Here is a 14,959-nt window from a genome sequence, read left to right on the forward strand (position 1 = left end):
TGAGAGCCCAGGGGAACCAGGCAGGAGGAGCCACCCTGTGAGAGCTGTAATCTGGACAGACAGAGCTGTGACCTGAGTTAGGGTGCATGCTGGGAAGGGGTAGGGAAGACAGCCCCCAGCCCCTTGCACCACTAAGTGCAACTGGGAGTTCGGTGGCAAGAGATCCCGAGTGATGCAGTATGCAGCACTGGACTCCTGAGGCCCTGAGTCGGGCAGGGCAAAATGGAGGACAGATTGGGGGTTCGGGAAATGGGAGATAACCAGCACACTTAGGTCTATTTATGGGTGAGACTATTCCCATATTTTTGTTTGGGTTTTTGAAAAGTTGCTTAGATATTTTAGTTAACGAGATATAAGTTGACAAATGACTCTGATGGTTTAAAACCTGATCCCTTTAGGGCACCTGGGTGGCTCAGTCCATTAAGCCTGTCGGCTCTTGATTTTGGCTCAGGTCCTGATTTCAGGGTAGTCCTGTTGAGCTCCACCGCATGCTCAGAGCAGAGTCTGCTTAAGATCTTCTCCCTCTGCCCCCTCTCCACTGCCATCTTGCCAGCGTGCTCTCTCTCTCTTTAAAAAACAAGCAAACAAACCAACAAACAGAAAAAAGCAACCTGATGCCTTAGGGTATGATGACTGCCCTTTATTGATCCGGGGTTAGGGTCAGTTGATATCATTTAACAGAAGATGAAACTTTTGTTTCTTTTTTATTTTTTTTTTTAAATTTTATTTATCATTCATTTATTTATTTAGAGAGAGAACGCACACAAGTGGGGGAAAGGGAAGAGGGAGAGGGAAAGAGGCAGACTCCCTGCTGAGCGCAGAACCCCCATGTGGGGCTGGTTCTCACCATTGAGGGCCACTGCCTGCTCCAAAATCAAGAGTCTGACACTTAACTGACTGAGCCACCCAGGCGCCCCAAAACTTTTGTTTCTTTGCATTCCTTTCTAGATCTAGGACCTGCTATTTATTTAGTTAGCTCATATTTAAGGGACCTTATTTGAGGCTGCAGTTGTGACTAAACTAGGAGAGATTAGTGACTGCATTTAGAAGATGAGGCCTTCCACAACTGTTACAGGCTTGCTTGGTGTCAGATACTTTTTTTAATATTCTGCAGGATAGGAGGATGGGAAAAGAGCCCTTACCTTTGTTGTCTGAGGAGTGGATTCTCAGGAAAAATGGAAAGGCATAGTTTCACAGATTACTGTTAAAAAGGCAAAAAAATGTGACTTTCTTTCCAGTTAGTGTCTGATGGGAACAAAACTCCTCCATGTCAAACCATCTTCAGCAATAGCGATATTTGCAGCAGAATTTTCTGAATGCATAATAAAAAGGGATCTTTTTATTATGTAGATTATTTTTCATTTAAAAACATTCTCCTATCTCAAAGTATAGTTTGGTCCTTCATATAGTTGCAGTTGAGCAAACTGACCTTGCTGTGAGGTGTTTCAGCTTTCCAATAGAGGACAAGGTTTTCCTCTGGATTTATATTTTTTATTTTAAGCCAGATAGGAAATGAAGCTTTAAATCCTAAAGAAAGCCTTAGTCGGTTTGGAATGATGACGTGTGAGATGATGAAGAAGAGAATAAATTGTGTCTTCTGAAGAGAAATTAACTCTCTAGATCCCTGGGATCCAGTTAGAGACACATTCCTGTTTAGGGTACAAGGAGGCATCTGAAATACCGTAGAAGTATTGCCACTTCTCCAGAACATAAACATTGATCATCCAACATAGTTTATGTTTGGTTTTAGAGCGTCATTTTCTTTTATTGAGTATATTGCAAGAACTCTCATTCTTTGATGATACAGATACAGACAAAAGGATACTGGTGTCTGTATGTGCTGTGAGTATGTATCTCTGAAGCAGACAGTGAGTTTTACAAATAAAAGAGAAGTGCAGTGAATATCATGGCCTTCAAGTCTACATGTTGCCTCTGACATGAAGCATTCAAAGAGTTACCAGGAGTTCGTTACAGCTTAGCTCTCCTCTTCTTCTCAGGCATTCCATAACAAACACTCATGTGAGCACCAGCATAGCAAAAACATGTTTTCCCAGATTATCCGTTAAGAAACCGTGTTGGCAACAAGTTACTTGAACATTTAAGGATGTCAAAATCATTTCAGTCCGGACCATTGCTTTGTTGCAAAGTGACTTGATCTAAGCAGCTTATTCTTTATGGTTACTTGTTATTTGTTGGCACATGTTTGAATGTGTAACTATTTTTACTCTTTCAGGTGTTTTAGGGGTATGTGAATGTGTGTGTCTTTTTTTAAATAATACTTTTTGTGTGTCTGCTATTGAAGGAAACCGATACCCTTCTTTTGTTTTTACATAGAAACCAAGCCAGCAAAAGTGCTGCTTTGCAGTCTCACCACAGATCCAACAGCAAGGACATCCAGAACCTAGGTGTGGGTCTGCCTCGGGCTGACGAAGGTCTTCCTGCCAATGAAAGCTTCCTAAACGGAAATCTTGCTGGAGCTACTCTTAGTCCCATGCACACCAAAACCTACCAAGCAAGCAGCCAGCCTGGTTCTACCAGCAAAGATCTTACCAACAATAACATACCACATCTTCTCAGCCCAAAAGAAGCCAAGTCAAAGACAGAGTTTGATTTCAATATTGACCCAAAGCCTTCGGAAGGCCCGGGCACAAAGTACCTCAAGTCAAGCAGCAGATCTCAGCAGAACCGGCACTCATTCATGGAAAGCTCTCAGAGCAAAGCTGGGACACTGCAGCCCACTGAAAAGCAGAGTCGGCATAGCTACATTGACACTATTCCCCAGTCCTCTAGGAGTCCCTCCTACAGGACCAAGGCCAAAAGCCATGGGGCGTTGAGTGACTCCAAGTCTGTGAGCAACCTTTCTGAAGCCAGGGCCCAAATTGCAGAGTCCAATACCAGTAGGTACTTCCCATCCAGCTGCTTGGACTTGAACTCTCCCACCAGCCCAACCCCCACCAGGCACAGTGACACGAGAACTTTGCTCAGCCCCTCGGGGAGAAATAATCGAAGTGAGGGCACTCTGGACTCACGCCGAACCACAACCAGGCATTCTAAAACCATGGAGGAGTTGAAGCTGCCTGAGCACATGGACAGCAGCCATTCCCATTCTCTCTCTGCACCTCATGAATCCTTTTCTTACGGGCTGGGCTACACTAGCCCCTTCTCTTCCCAGCAGCGTCCACATAGGCATTCCATGTACGTGACCCGGGACAAAGTGAGAGCCAAAGGCTTGGATGGAAGCTTGAGCGTAGGGCAAGGAATGGCGGCCAGGGCCAATAGCCTCCAGCTCTTATCACCTCAGGTACAGCTCGGACCTTTGACTGGATCTGTTGGCTCATCATGGGAAGGTGATGGAGGGGTGTGGATAGGGACAGTCTGCAATTTTCCCTACTGTAGGAGGTTGTGCTTTTTTTTTTTCTTTTTTTTTTTTTAGGGAAGCAATACTTGAAGGACTATCTGTTAAAAAAAATTATTTAAGGCCCACTGTTGAGTATTCAAGAGAACTCAAAAAACCTTGTTTTTAGAAATCTGCTTCTTAAGTATTCCTTTCTGGCATATTTTGTTGAAAGATCCTATTTTGATTTATTACAGAGTTCATCAGTTATATGGGGTAGTTTTTAATTTTCTCAAAATTTAGCGTGATTTATGGAGATTTTCTCGAATCTTTCCAGACCACATTTGCTCAAATCAGACCCTTTTACTTATACCTTACTCGATATTTTCACTGAATTGAAAAATTTCTGATTTTTCTAGAACTATCGGCAAATTTAACTTCAGGCCAAAATAAACGTTAATTTGCAGTCTTTTGGATTGTTTTTAAATCTCAAGGCAATATTTTTATCCTCATGCTTCCTCCGTCTTACTGATTTTTCAAACTCTAGAACTGCTGACAGTAACCTGTTTAAAAGAAGTAGCATTCCTACAGCAGAACACATGTTTTTTAAATTATATTTTCATGATATGAAACATTCATCTGCATCAAAGAAATGAGAGTGGAGATAAGCCAGTGTCAGAAGGAGAGAAGAGTTTGATGTAAGGGGAAGTACTCCCCTTTTCGAAGATAATGAAAATAGGTTCATCAGACAGTTCTGTGTCAGAACTCCAGAAAATATGGATGGAATACGTAATGGGAGGTTTAGCAAGCTGGGTGCTGAAGATGGGGTGGAGGTTGCCAGTAGCAGAGCAGTCAGTGTAGCAAAGTAGCTAAGAGCTCAGGTTGGGAAACCAGGCTGACCTGGGTTTGTGTCCTAGTTCTATAGTCTGCTTCAAATGATGTAAATTTGGGAAAGTGACATAATCCCTGTTCACGTCAGATTCCTCATCTGAGTCGTGTCATAAGCTTCCAACATGGCACATAAAGCACCATGCCCCGTGCCTGGCAGAGAGTGTCCAGCACATTTTAATTATTGCTGCTTCTGTGATGGTGGGGACTGTTTCCGCGATTTTTAACACTCTCTCTGTGCTAGGTGTTCTCAGAACACTCGAAAGAGTCTGAGGTAGGGTTCTTGCCCTTGACAAACTTCTCTTCTCTCAGGGAACATTAAATTATACATGATAACAGTGAAATAATTAAGAAGCAAATTACTGTGGCACTGGCTATAAATAGGGGTTGAGAACAGGGAAAGATCAGGAATGGAGCTGTTAGAAATGGCTTTGGGAGCAGCTGAAGCTCTTGCTCTGAGCTAGGATGTAGAGAGAAGTTTTGGATGGTTAACGAATGAGGATGTGTTCGGTATTTACCGAGTGAAGCCCCATGGTGGGCTCTCCTGAGAAAGATGAAAGATGAAAAAGGTGTAGCCCCTGTACTCTTGAGTGCATGTTGGGGCACACGTGCCAGGGATCGGTCGTGGTGGTACCGTGAGGCTGTGTGCCCATGCCGTGCTTGAGGCCGCTGTGCCATAGACAGAGAGGCATGGCCCAGTCTGGGCCGGGGGTGTGGAAGCTTCCCTGGGGAGGTGGCGTCTGAGAAGGCATTTCTGGGGCTTAACTAGGGGGAGAAAGTGGAGTCGACCTGAGGAAGGACTGGAAAGAAGGGCAGAAAAGAGGAGGAGGCTAATAGAGACATTAAACAGCATGGGGTGCTGTGGGGATTGCAACTTGTTCCTTGTTGCTGCCGTGAAAAATGCAAGGTTTGAGGTCACTTTTGCCGAAAGTCATTTTGTAGATGAGTGTGCTAAGGATCTAAGAAGTTAGGTGGGTTGCCCCAGTTTACCCAAATAGTCCAAGGTGGAGCTGGGATCATGAGGCAGTGTCTAGGTCCCTAGGCCAGCGTTCTTTGCACTGTATCATGCTGACCTGTTGAGGCTGAAGTGACCCTGGGCTCCTAAACAGAGCTACCCTCGATGAGGTTGGAAAGACTGGTCGGTGCCCAGGTAAGAGGAGGAAGAGTGGGAGATGCATACTTGCGGGTCGAGGCAATGGCACATGGCGGAGATGCCATGATTGGAGTCAAAACAGTGGTTGGAGGAGTCCCTCTAGAGAAGAGAGAAGCCCTAGGGCCCAGAAAGATCTCTAGAGCCTGGCAGCTGCCCGTAGGCATTAGATGGAGGTCAAAACCAGGTAGAGCGTGCTAACATGCAGTGTAGTGTAAATAGAGGAGATGTAAGAAAAATGAAAAGCTATAACTTGGAGAAAGGACAAATGGACTGGTTCTCAGAGTTCCAGAAAACACACTGTGAACATGGTGGAGACAATCTAATTATAAATGGTTACTGTGGGCTAAGCACAGACCCAACTGTTAGAGAATTTTAAGTCCAGTTCAGGAGGTACAGTTCCAAGCTGCAAGATAGTATAAGTTTAAAGGCACAAAGATGGCAGTGACTAAAGCCATGAGTAAATGATGAGAATCACTCCCTTACAAAATATGGTGGCCACCTTCAAGAGGAAGGGGACCGAACTGGCACTTTCACTTAAGAGTTTAAGTTAGGTATAAATCATTTGTTTTCTGAGAGACTTTTCTAGAGGGCTTTGTAAAGTATACAGATGCTAAAATTCAAATGAGATCTTATCACAAATTAGGAAGAAGAAAGGCTACCCTGGATGATTTCCTGTCCAGAATATTCTTTCATAGTACATTTAGGGAGTGAGGGATACAAAGAGCAAATCCTATTTAAAGTTTAAATAAAATGTTTTTGATACATCACGTAAGGCTCAAGATACGACTCTGTAAATCTAAGTAAGGCTTGGTAGTTTTGTTCCTTAATCTTGTTTTCCTCGAGGGTAGAAGATGCCACTTTTTCCCTCAGTGAACACCCTTGTGGACCAAGGCTGCTCTTAGCTTGTGTCTCACCTCCTTGAGGGATAGGCAGTGTCTCGTGAGATGTGTACTGTCCTGATCATGATTAAGAAAATACATGAAATAGGGCGCCTGGGTGGCTCAGTGGGTTAAGCCACTGCCTTCGGCTCAGGTCATGATCTCAGGGTCCTGGGATCGAGCCCCGCATCGGGCTCTCTGCTCAGCAAGGAGCCTGCTTCCTCCTCTCTCTCTGCCTGCCTCTCTGCCTGCTTGTGATCTCTGTCTGTCAAATAAATAAATAAAATCTTTAAAAAAAAAAAAAAAAGAAGAAAAGAAAATACATGAAATACAAGTACTGGAGGAGATTAAGAAAACTTTAAGTACATATAACTACAGCAGTTAGGGAATTTTAAGACAAATGATAAAGTGTACTGATTCTCTTCCATGATCTACCCAAAGAACATTTGATTTCATCTGAATCTGCCATTTAAGTTCTTAATGGAAAATAATTTTGGATCTTCATAGTTCTTTTTGGAAAAATCTGCTAGAGAAATTTTGGATTAACTAATAGAATCTAATTAGAGTGCCGCACAGAACCATGACTATCTAGATATTAGGAAGATAATTTTCTTTGTTGTTAATAATTAATTGAACTATTTTCAGGGTAATTCTTTCCCTGCTTGCCTTAACTTTAATGAGAATTTCACTTTCCATCTGTGTGACATTTGTTTGAATTATTTCACATTCATCAGATGATTCACTCTTTTATGGGACAATTTGTGTTTTAGCCAACTAACATTTTTTATTTTAGCTGGTGAAGGTACTAATTATGCCAAATAAAGCCCATGGTGATTTAGGTGCTTTTCATCCCTAGGAACAGGACACTCTTATAAATCCTTTTAAATTTGACTTCCAGCCTGGAGAACAGCTCCCTCCAGAGATGACTGTGGCTCGATCTTCCGGTAAAGAATCTTCCAGAGAAGGCACCACTTCATTCCACGCAAGGCAGAAGTCTGAGGTCTGAATTCTCCACAAGTTGCTAACTTTTATGATAAAACTTGTCTATAAAGAGTGGTCATGTGACATCATTACAGCCTATCTTTTAAAATTTCTTCATACCTAGTCTCCCACAAATAACTTAAACTGGCTTAATAAGAAGTTAATTAGTTTTCCTCATGCCATTTTTCTGAGTTTTCTCTTTAAAAGATCCTGGAATAGGAGTGCCTCAGTGGCTCAGTCATTAAGGGTCTGCCTTTATTTAGCTCAGGTCATGATCCCAGGGTCCTGAGATCGAGCCCTGAATCAGGCTCCCTGCTCTGTAGAGGGCCTGCTTCTCCCTCTCCCACTCCCCGTGCTTGTGTTCCCTCTCTCACTGTGTCTCTCTGTCAAGTAAATAAAATCTTTTTTTTTTTTTATTTTATTTTATTTATTTATTTGACAGAGAGAAATCACAAGCAGTCAGAGAGGCAGGCAGAGAGAGAGGAGGAAGCAGGCTCCCTGCTGAGCAGAAAGCCCGATGCGGGGCTTGAACCCAGGACCTGGGATCATGACCTGAGCCGAAGGCAGCGGCTTAACCCACTGAGCCACCCAGGCACCCCCTAAATAAAATCTATTTAAAAAAAAAAAGATCCTGGAGTAAATTCTGGATCAGTTACACACTATTCTAAGTTCATAGGCCACATCGTCATTGCTCTACTGTTTTTTTATAAACCTCTTTCTTGTCTCAGGGTGGAGCGTATCATGACCCCCACTCTGATGACGGCACCGCCCCCAAAGAAAATAGACACCTGTACAATGACCCTGTTCCAAGGAGAGTTGGTAGTTTCTACCGAGGTAAGCCCAGCCCCGTGCGCCCACCAGTGTCCTCTCTCTCTCTCTCTCTCTTTCTCTCTCTCTCTCTCTCTCTCTCCCTCTCTCCTTTCACTGTACCTCCAGCCCATGCCTTCCACTACACTTCCTGCCTTGACTTCAGGTCAGCGCCATCCTTGTCTGTGCTGTCGCCTTCCAGCACTTCTCCCTGCTTTGGGTCCTACTTTCTTAGTTGAGGCCCTCATGACTTCTGACTTGGGTTCTTCGAGTAGCTTCCCAGCTGATCTCTATTTCCCAGGGTTGCCATCAAACCAGTCTCTGGAATGATAATTTTGAAGCTGTGTTCTGGCCATCCCACTCATTCATTCAGTTAAGTCCTAAAGTATTTATTGATGTCACCTGTGTGCCTAGTGCTGGTCTAACTTAGAACATGTCAGTGAACAAGACAGCCAGAGGGCTCCACCTTCACAGAGCTCACATTCTCACAATGAGAAGACTATACACTAAATATAAAAATTATATAGAGTGGTAAAAGATAATAAATGCTACAAGGCAAAAACAGAGCAAGGCAACCCACTGCCTGCCCCCAGTCCTCCATCTCTCACCTGCTGACAATCCTCTGGTGGTTTCCCATTGACATCACAACAAAATCCGGATTCCCCAAGATGACTTTCCAGATATTCCATGCCCTGGCCTGTGCCATCCTCTCCAGCTGCTGCTCTTCCTTCCTGAAACACACTCCTCCCCCGCTTGGCTAGCTTGTTTCTGTCCCATTTAAGGTTCCACTTTGAAGTCCTCTGCATGATATCGTCCTTCTCCACCCAAAGTGACATGTTTTCTTCTCTGTTCTAACCATGGTTCCTTGTCTAGCCCTCTAACATGACACAGACTGCATGGTGTTGATTCTTTGTCTGCATTTTTCTCTCACAAGGTTGCAAGGCCCTTGATCATGTTTTCCTCTTTTACCTTCATTGACTAGCACACTGCCTGAGAGTTGCATAAATATTTGTTGACTGAATGAAAGAAAATCGTCAAGTGTGCTTGCACAGCCCTAAAAATGTACTTCGATGGTTAACCGACAACTAAAACAGAGGCTTTGGAGGCTGTATGGATTTAGGAGGTGTTGACAGAGAAGGGCATCCCCTTTGAAGAGCTATGTAGCAATAGAAGGAGAGCCCCTCCAGAACTCTGTCCCCTGGTAGGGAGACTAACAGCAAGCCCACCAGGGTAGGGGCAGGGTCCTGGGTGTTTCATAGGCTCAGCCTCTTAAAGCCTCCTAAGAGTTGTCATGACCTTCTGCAGTCACCCTCGCCCACATCCCTTGACTTTTCGCTCTTCTGTTGATTTGGGGAGACAGCTGGAAAGGGACAGGAAGTGGGGGAGAACATGGGCAGCTGCTTGGTCATCTTAACTAGGAACCTGAGCTAAATAAATGTATAGAAGTATTATTTAGGACTAAATATGTATTGATTTAGGCTACTAGTTCCTTCTCAGCCCCATTTGAAAAAAACATAGGGCATTGAGTATGCCTTTTAATGCATCCGGTTTTTTCTCATGCTGTGGTTACTTTAGAATCTTAAGGGACTAAAATTTTAATTCAGATTAAAGTTAGGTAAAATATTGTAGTGTATATGAGCAAATGTCTTTTTTCTGTCACTGTAAGTTTTACTTCCAAAATGGACCATACCTGTGTTGTTCCTATAGAGATCTGGAGTACATACTTTAACACAAAATGTTAACAAAGTTTTGATTAATTAAGAAAGACAATTTTGTTTTGATTGCAACTGAATTAAATTAGTTTGTATCAGCAAAGCCCCTCATTTGTCTTCCTCATAATACACTTCAGGGTTTGGCAGGTAGAACATTTTTATTTTAGAAAGTCCAGAAATAGAAGGAAGAGATTTAACCAGGTGAAACATCTGGAGACATCTGTCATTTCAGTGATTCTTCTAAATCCAACTGGGTAAAGATTTAGTGTTATCATTGAAATGACAGATATTTCCAGAATACTTCCTGGTTTTAGTCCTACTGGTCAAGAGGCAAATGAAATGGTGTCATTTAACTTGATACTCAGCCTGTATATGTATATTCCTTTTGTGATGAAATTTACAATATATTTTGATTTATGATTGAGCTTAGAAAGTGACAGAAAGGGGCACCTGGGTAACTCAGTCTGTTAAGCATCTGCCTTCGGCTCAGGTCAAGATCCCAGGGTCTTGGGATCGAGCCCCGAGTGGGACTCCCTGCTCAGCAGGGAGCCTGCTTCTCCCTCTCTGTCCTCCTGCTGCTCCCCTGCTTAGGCTCACTCTCTCTCTCTGTCAAATAAATAAAATCTTTAAAAAAAAAAAAAAAAGAAGAAGAAGAAAGTGACAGAAGAAGATAGTAACAGCAAAGAGCAAAAAAGGTATTTACCCACTTATGTTGTGGTTATCTTTCTGTTCTTTCCTAGATTGAGAACTTAAAGAAAAATGTTTTTGGTTTTTTTTTTTGTTTTTGTTTTTTTGTTTTTTTTTTTTTTGCAAATAACCTAATTTCTTTGGAATGTAGTTTAAAAAAATACAAAATTGACTCTGTGCCTCCAAAGTATAAGGCTTACAGCACAGTTAATATATTCTAGCACACATATTGTTAAAAGAGTCACTTCAGAAAATCTATTCACCGAGAATAGATTTTGCATAGTTGAGTCTATGTTGTAAGAAAGCCTGTTTCAGAGAATGCCAAAACGGTGAAGGGGGTCTGTCCTATTCATACTTTTAAATATTCTAAAATGTTCTTCATTTTATCAACTGACAAGTCAATTTATACTTTGAATATATACTGCCTGATGTTAACTGACCCTTGCAAATTAATGTGATAATCAGTGGGGGGAGGGAGAATGTTCCCTGGAATGCCTCCACCCTCAGAAAACACAAAAGTTATATAAAGGGCAGAGGAAGGTTTTGATTTACTTGTTTGTTTTATTTGTGTGAGAGAAAATGCAGTATAACCAGTTAAGAACTACTTCGGCCAAAAAGTACATCAGTGACTGACTTTTTCTTTATTTAGTGCCATCTCCTCGTCCAGACAATTCTTTCCATGAAAATAATGTATCAACCAGAGTTTCTTCGCTACCATCAGAGAGCAGTTCTGGAACCAACCACTCAAAAAGACAACCAGCGTTCGATCCATGGTGAGTATTTTGATTTGTTCTTACTCTCCTTTTCTCTAATTGGAGATTTGAGATTTCAAAGAATTCTGGATACACTTTTTAGCTTGCTTGCTTTCTTAAGAGAGATTGTTGATAAGGAAAATGATTTGTCATTATCTGTAATGGTTTATCTCAAGTTCAGCATTTATATTAAATATCATGTAAAAGAAAAAATCTGCTGGGTCACTAAATGCCTCACCTTCGGTTGTGTATCTTTCACTGTGTTCTTCTGATAGGAATGCCATCTTCACTGTCTCTTGTTATCATATCACAGCACTTGGTTGAGCACTTGGTGTGTGCTGGCTTACTCAGTCTTCACGGTCAGCCTTAGGGTTGGGGGCAGCTCCCATTCCACAGATGTGGAAGCTGTAGCCCCGGAAAGCGGCTACTTGCCTGGCACTGGGCAGCCCTTAGCAGGGAGAGGGGAGCCAGGATCTAGGCCTACATAGAATCTGACTCCAAAGCTTATGTTTTTAACCTCTGTGCCACCTGACGTACGTTCAGGGTGAAAGGAGAGAAATGGAGGGACACCCTTTATGCTACCACCAAAAAACATAATGGTAGTCAGAGGCTAAAATGATGTGCCAGTTGTTTGTCCTTTTTTATCTTCTTTGAGTCATATGTAGTAAAAATTTAGGGAGAGTTATATCAAGTATTAAGTCTCATCAGCAGGATCTGTCTGGGGAGTAAGGACCTTTTTAAAAAAAAAAAAAATTTAGTAACATAGACTTTATACTCTCAGCTGCCCAAAGAGGACTGCCCAGAATCTAGATGTGAGGGGTGTCGATGTGTACTTCATAAAACCACCTAGTGCTCTACTTGGAATAAAGTGGTGCATCACCATAACACTGCGAATTTAGAATAGAGCCGTTCTATCGGATTCCAACTCTGGTGTTTATTGCTGGAAGTCACAGAAGGGTTTTACATCCGTCGGTGCTCCTAACCTGTGCAGGGGTGCAGTTTTCACCCTGCTGGCAGGGTTGTATCGAGGTTTTAGTGCTTCTGTGCCCTATGGTAAAAATAACTTCATTATTTTTAAACCAGTAGTAAAAACAATGTTTTTAAAGCTATAAATGTTTTCATTTACATCCATTGCCTTATTTATTGAATGAGAGTTTTAACATTAGTGACTAAGAGGTTGGACTCTAGAAATAGGACATCTTGTGTTTTTTGTTTTTTGTTTTTTTAATATTTTACTTATTTATTTGACAGAGAGGGATCACAAGTAGGCAGAGAGGCAGGCAGAGAGAGTGAGAGGGAAGCAGGCTCCCTGCCGAGCAGAGAGCCCGATGCGGGGCTCGATCCAAGGACCCTGAGATCATGACCTGAGCTGAAGGCAGCGGCTTCCACTGAACCACCAAGGCGCCCCCGGACATCTTGATTAATGTCACCTTCTGTCGGTGTGACTTTAACCCCTGCCCCTCAGTTTCCTCATCTGTAAAAATAGGCCTACGAATACTACCTCATTAAACGGGAGAAAACACCAGGAGCACCGAGAGCAGTGCCGGGCACACTGTGACTTGTTACTGTTAGCTGCAGCAGTTTTTATCATGGATGTCCTCTAACTTCAGTATGACTTACCACATGTCTCCCCTCCACTTCCTTCACTGAGAAACTTTGCTGCATTCTTTTTCCATGTGACTGTAGACCAGCTCTCCTATACATTAACCTGGGAGCACAGGTACAGCTTGTAGTTACCGGCTTGGACAGTTTTCAAGTGAGGCTTTCATAAGCCATGCGAATAGCATCTCAATTGTGAGACTAAGTAGGTAGAGAAGAAATTGTTTTTCCTATTGGATGTTGCATAATGGAGTGGTGATGATTTAAAAGAGAATCAACTACGGGGGCGCCTGGGTGGCTCAGTCATTAAGTGTCTGCCTTCAGCTCAGGTCGTGATCCCAGGGTCCTGGGATCGGGCTCCACATCAGGCTACCCGCTCGGCGGGAAGCCTGCTTCTCCCTCTCCCACTCCCCCTGCTTGTGTTCCCTCTCTCGCTCTCTCTCTCTCTCTGTCAAATAAATAAATAAAAATCTTAAAAAAAAAAAAAGAATCAATTACAGATTAACATAGTTCTATCAAAATTAGGTAGGTCAGACCAAAACTAAATCCAAATGTGGGATAGGTAGTATTAACAACATTGTTTCTGTCTTTTGGATAGTCAGTTTGAGTAGAGCTTGTTTGGGTAAGGTATATGTAGAAACCTGAAAACAGTTGTAGTTTCTGTTTTTGTTTTTAAAGAATTAACAGGTAAAATTGGGATGTTGAACTTCAGACTTTAGACAAGCCTTCATCAAGTCATCCCTACTTTGATAATGCTATTTTGAAGTTTGAGAGAGTTTCAGAATTACCAGTTTGAATCGCAGTGTTCTTTTGTTCCCACTGCTCCTCATGTTAATGCTGCTATGATACCCTTCTCCTTTGAGCATCACAGTCTAACTTGGTCTAAGTCATTCATTGAACTTACCTTGATTTTTTTTTTCTTGAACAAGAGATCTCATTCACCATATTGTGTATATTTGAGAGAAATGCAGCTTGATAACGTACAAAAACGTGAACAAGCCTTGCTATGGTAACACAGTGAGTCGCTCTTCCTAAATTGTCACTTGCCTAAGGGCAGTCTGTTTCTCCTTGATAGTGGTGGTTCCATTTCTTTTGGGACGAGAATATTTCTAGAGTGTACTCATTGTTGGAATGGAAAGACTGACTTACTGCATCATATTTTTTTTTTAAGATTTTATTTATTTATTTATTTGTCAGAAAGAGAGAGAGAGAGCGAGCACAGGCAGACAGAGTGGCAGGCAGAGGCAGAGGGAGAAGCAGGCTCCCCACAGACCAAGGAGCCCGATGTGGGACTTGATCCCAGGACGCTGGGATCATGACCTGAGCCGAAGGCAGCTGCTTAACCAACTGAGCCACCCAGGCGTCCCACTGCATCATATTTTAAAGTAGTTGATACTGTAGTATAACATCCAGAGTGGCTATTCTGGCCATCTTAGCTATCCAGAGTCCAGCCTAGAACTGGGAGATAAGCCAGAATATCTCAGAACAAAAAACAGAGTTAATATAGTCAGATCCATCTTTACTAATGGGAAAACACCTCCTCCCTCCCTATAAGCCTGTTGACTCTTTTATTTTCCCTTCAGATTTTAATTTATCTATTCTAGAGACAGAGACAGAGAATGCATGTGCACAAGCGGGGGTAGGGGTGGCGGGGAGGAGGAGAGAGAATCTCTAGCAGACTGTGCTGAGCGTGGAGCCCAACGTGGCGCTCCACCTTGTGACCCTGAGATCATGATCTGAGCTGAAATCAATATTCGGTTGCTCAACCGACAGAGGCCAGCCAGGTCCCCCAAAGCCTGTCTACTCCTATGCACAGTTTTAGCAGTTGGCACTGAGGTTGACAGGCAAGAAGTAATCCTGGGCAACAATACAGTGTGAAGAGGGAGAGAAATCCCAAATAATAGCCAGGGAGAGGTGAGGGGTATTTTTGTCTTTTCTCAGGCTCCCGGTAGGAATATCATTTCTGGCCTTCATGGTTTCATATGTAGAATAGATATCCATGAAGCATATAGATTTCTAAAACAGGCTGTTCTTAACTTTCCTTAAAAAGGCAAAGTGTAGGGCGCCTGGGTGGCTCAGTGGTTAAAGCCTCTGCCTTCGGCTCAGGTCATGATCCCAGAGTCCTGGGATCGAGTCCCGCATCAGGCTCCCTGCTGAGCAGAGAGCCC

General features: G+C 42.8%; 1 protein-coding gene across 1 annotated transcript in view; it reads left to right on the top strand.

Moving 5' to 3' along the window:
- LOC111150444 (cyclin dependent kinase like 5) overlaps positions 1–14,959 on the top strand; it is a 211,619-nt gene that overhangs the window by 183,938 nt on the left and 12,722 nt on the right. Inside the window, exons 12-15 of the mRNA XM_022507912.1 lie at positions 2,335–3,301; positions 7,152–7,253; positions 7,963–8,068; positions 11,090–11,213. Coding sequence (XP_022363620.1) covers positions 2,335–3,301; positions 7,152–7,253; positions 7,963–8,068; positions 11,090–11,213 — 1,299 coding nt within the window. The remainder of the gene's footprint in view (positions 1–2,334; positions 3,302–7,151; positions 7,254–7,962; positions 8,069–11,089; positions 11,214–14,959) is intronic.

This window comes from Enhydra lutris, unplaced genomic scaffold (assembly GCF_002288905.1).
Source record: "Enhydra lutris kenyoni isolate GAN:26980312 unplaced genomic scaffold, ASM228890v2 scaffoldscaffold23, whole genome shotgun sequence".
Lineage (NCBI taxonomy): Eukaryota > Metazoa > Chordata > Mammalia > Carnivora > Mustelidae > Enhydra > Enhydra lutris.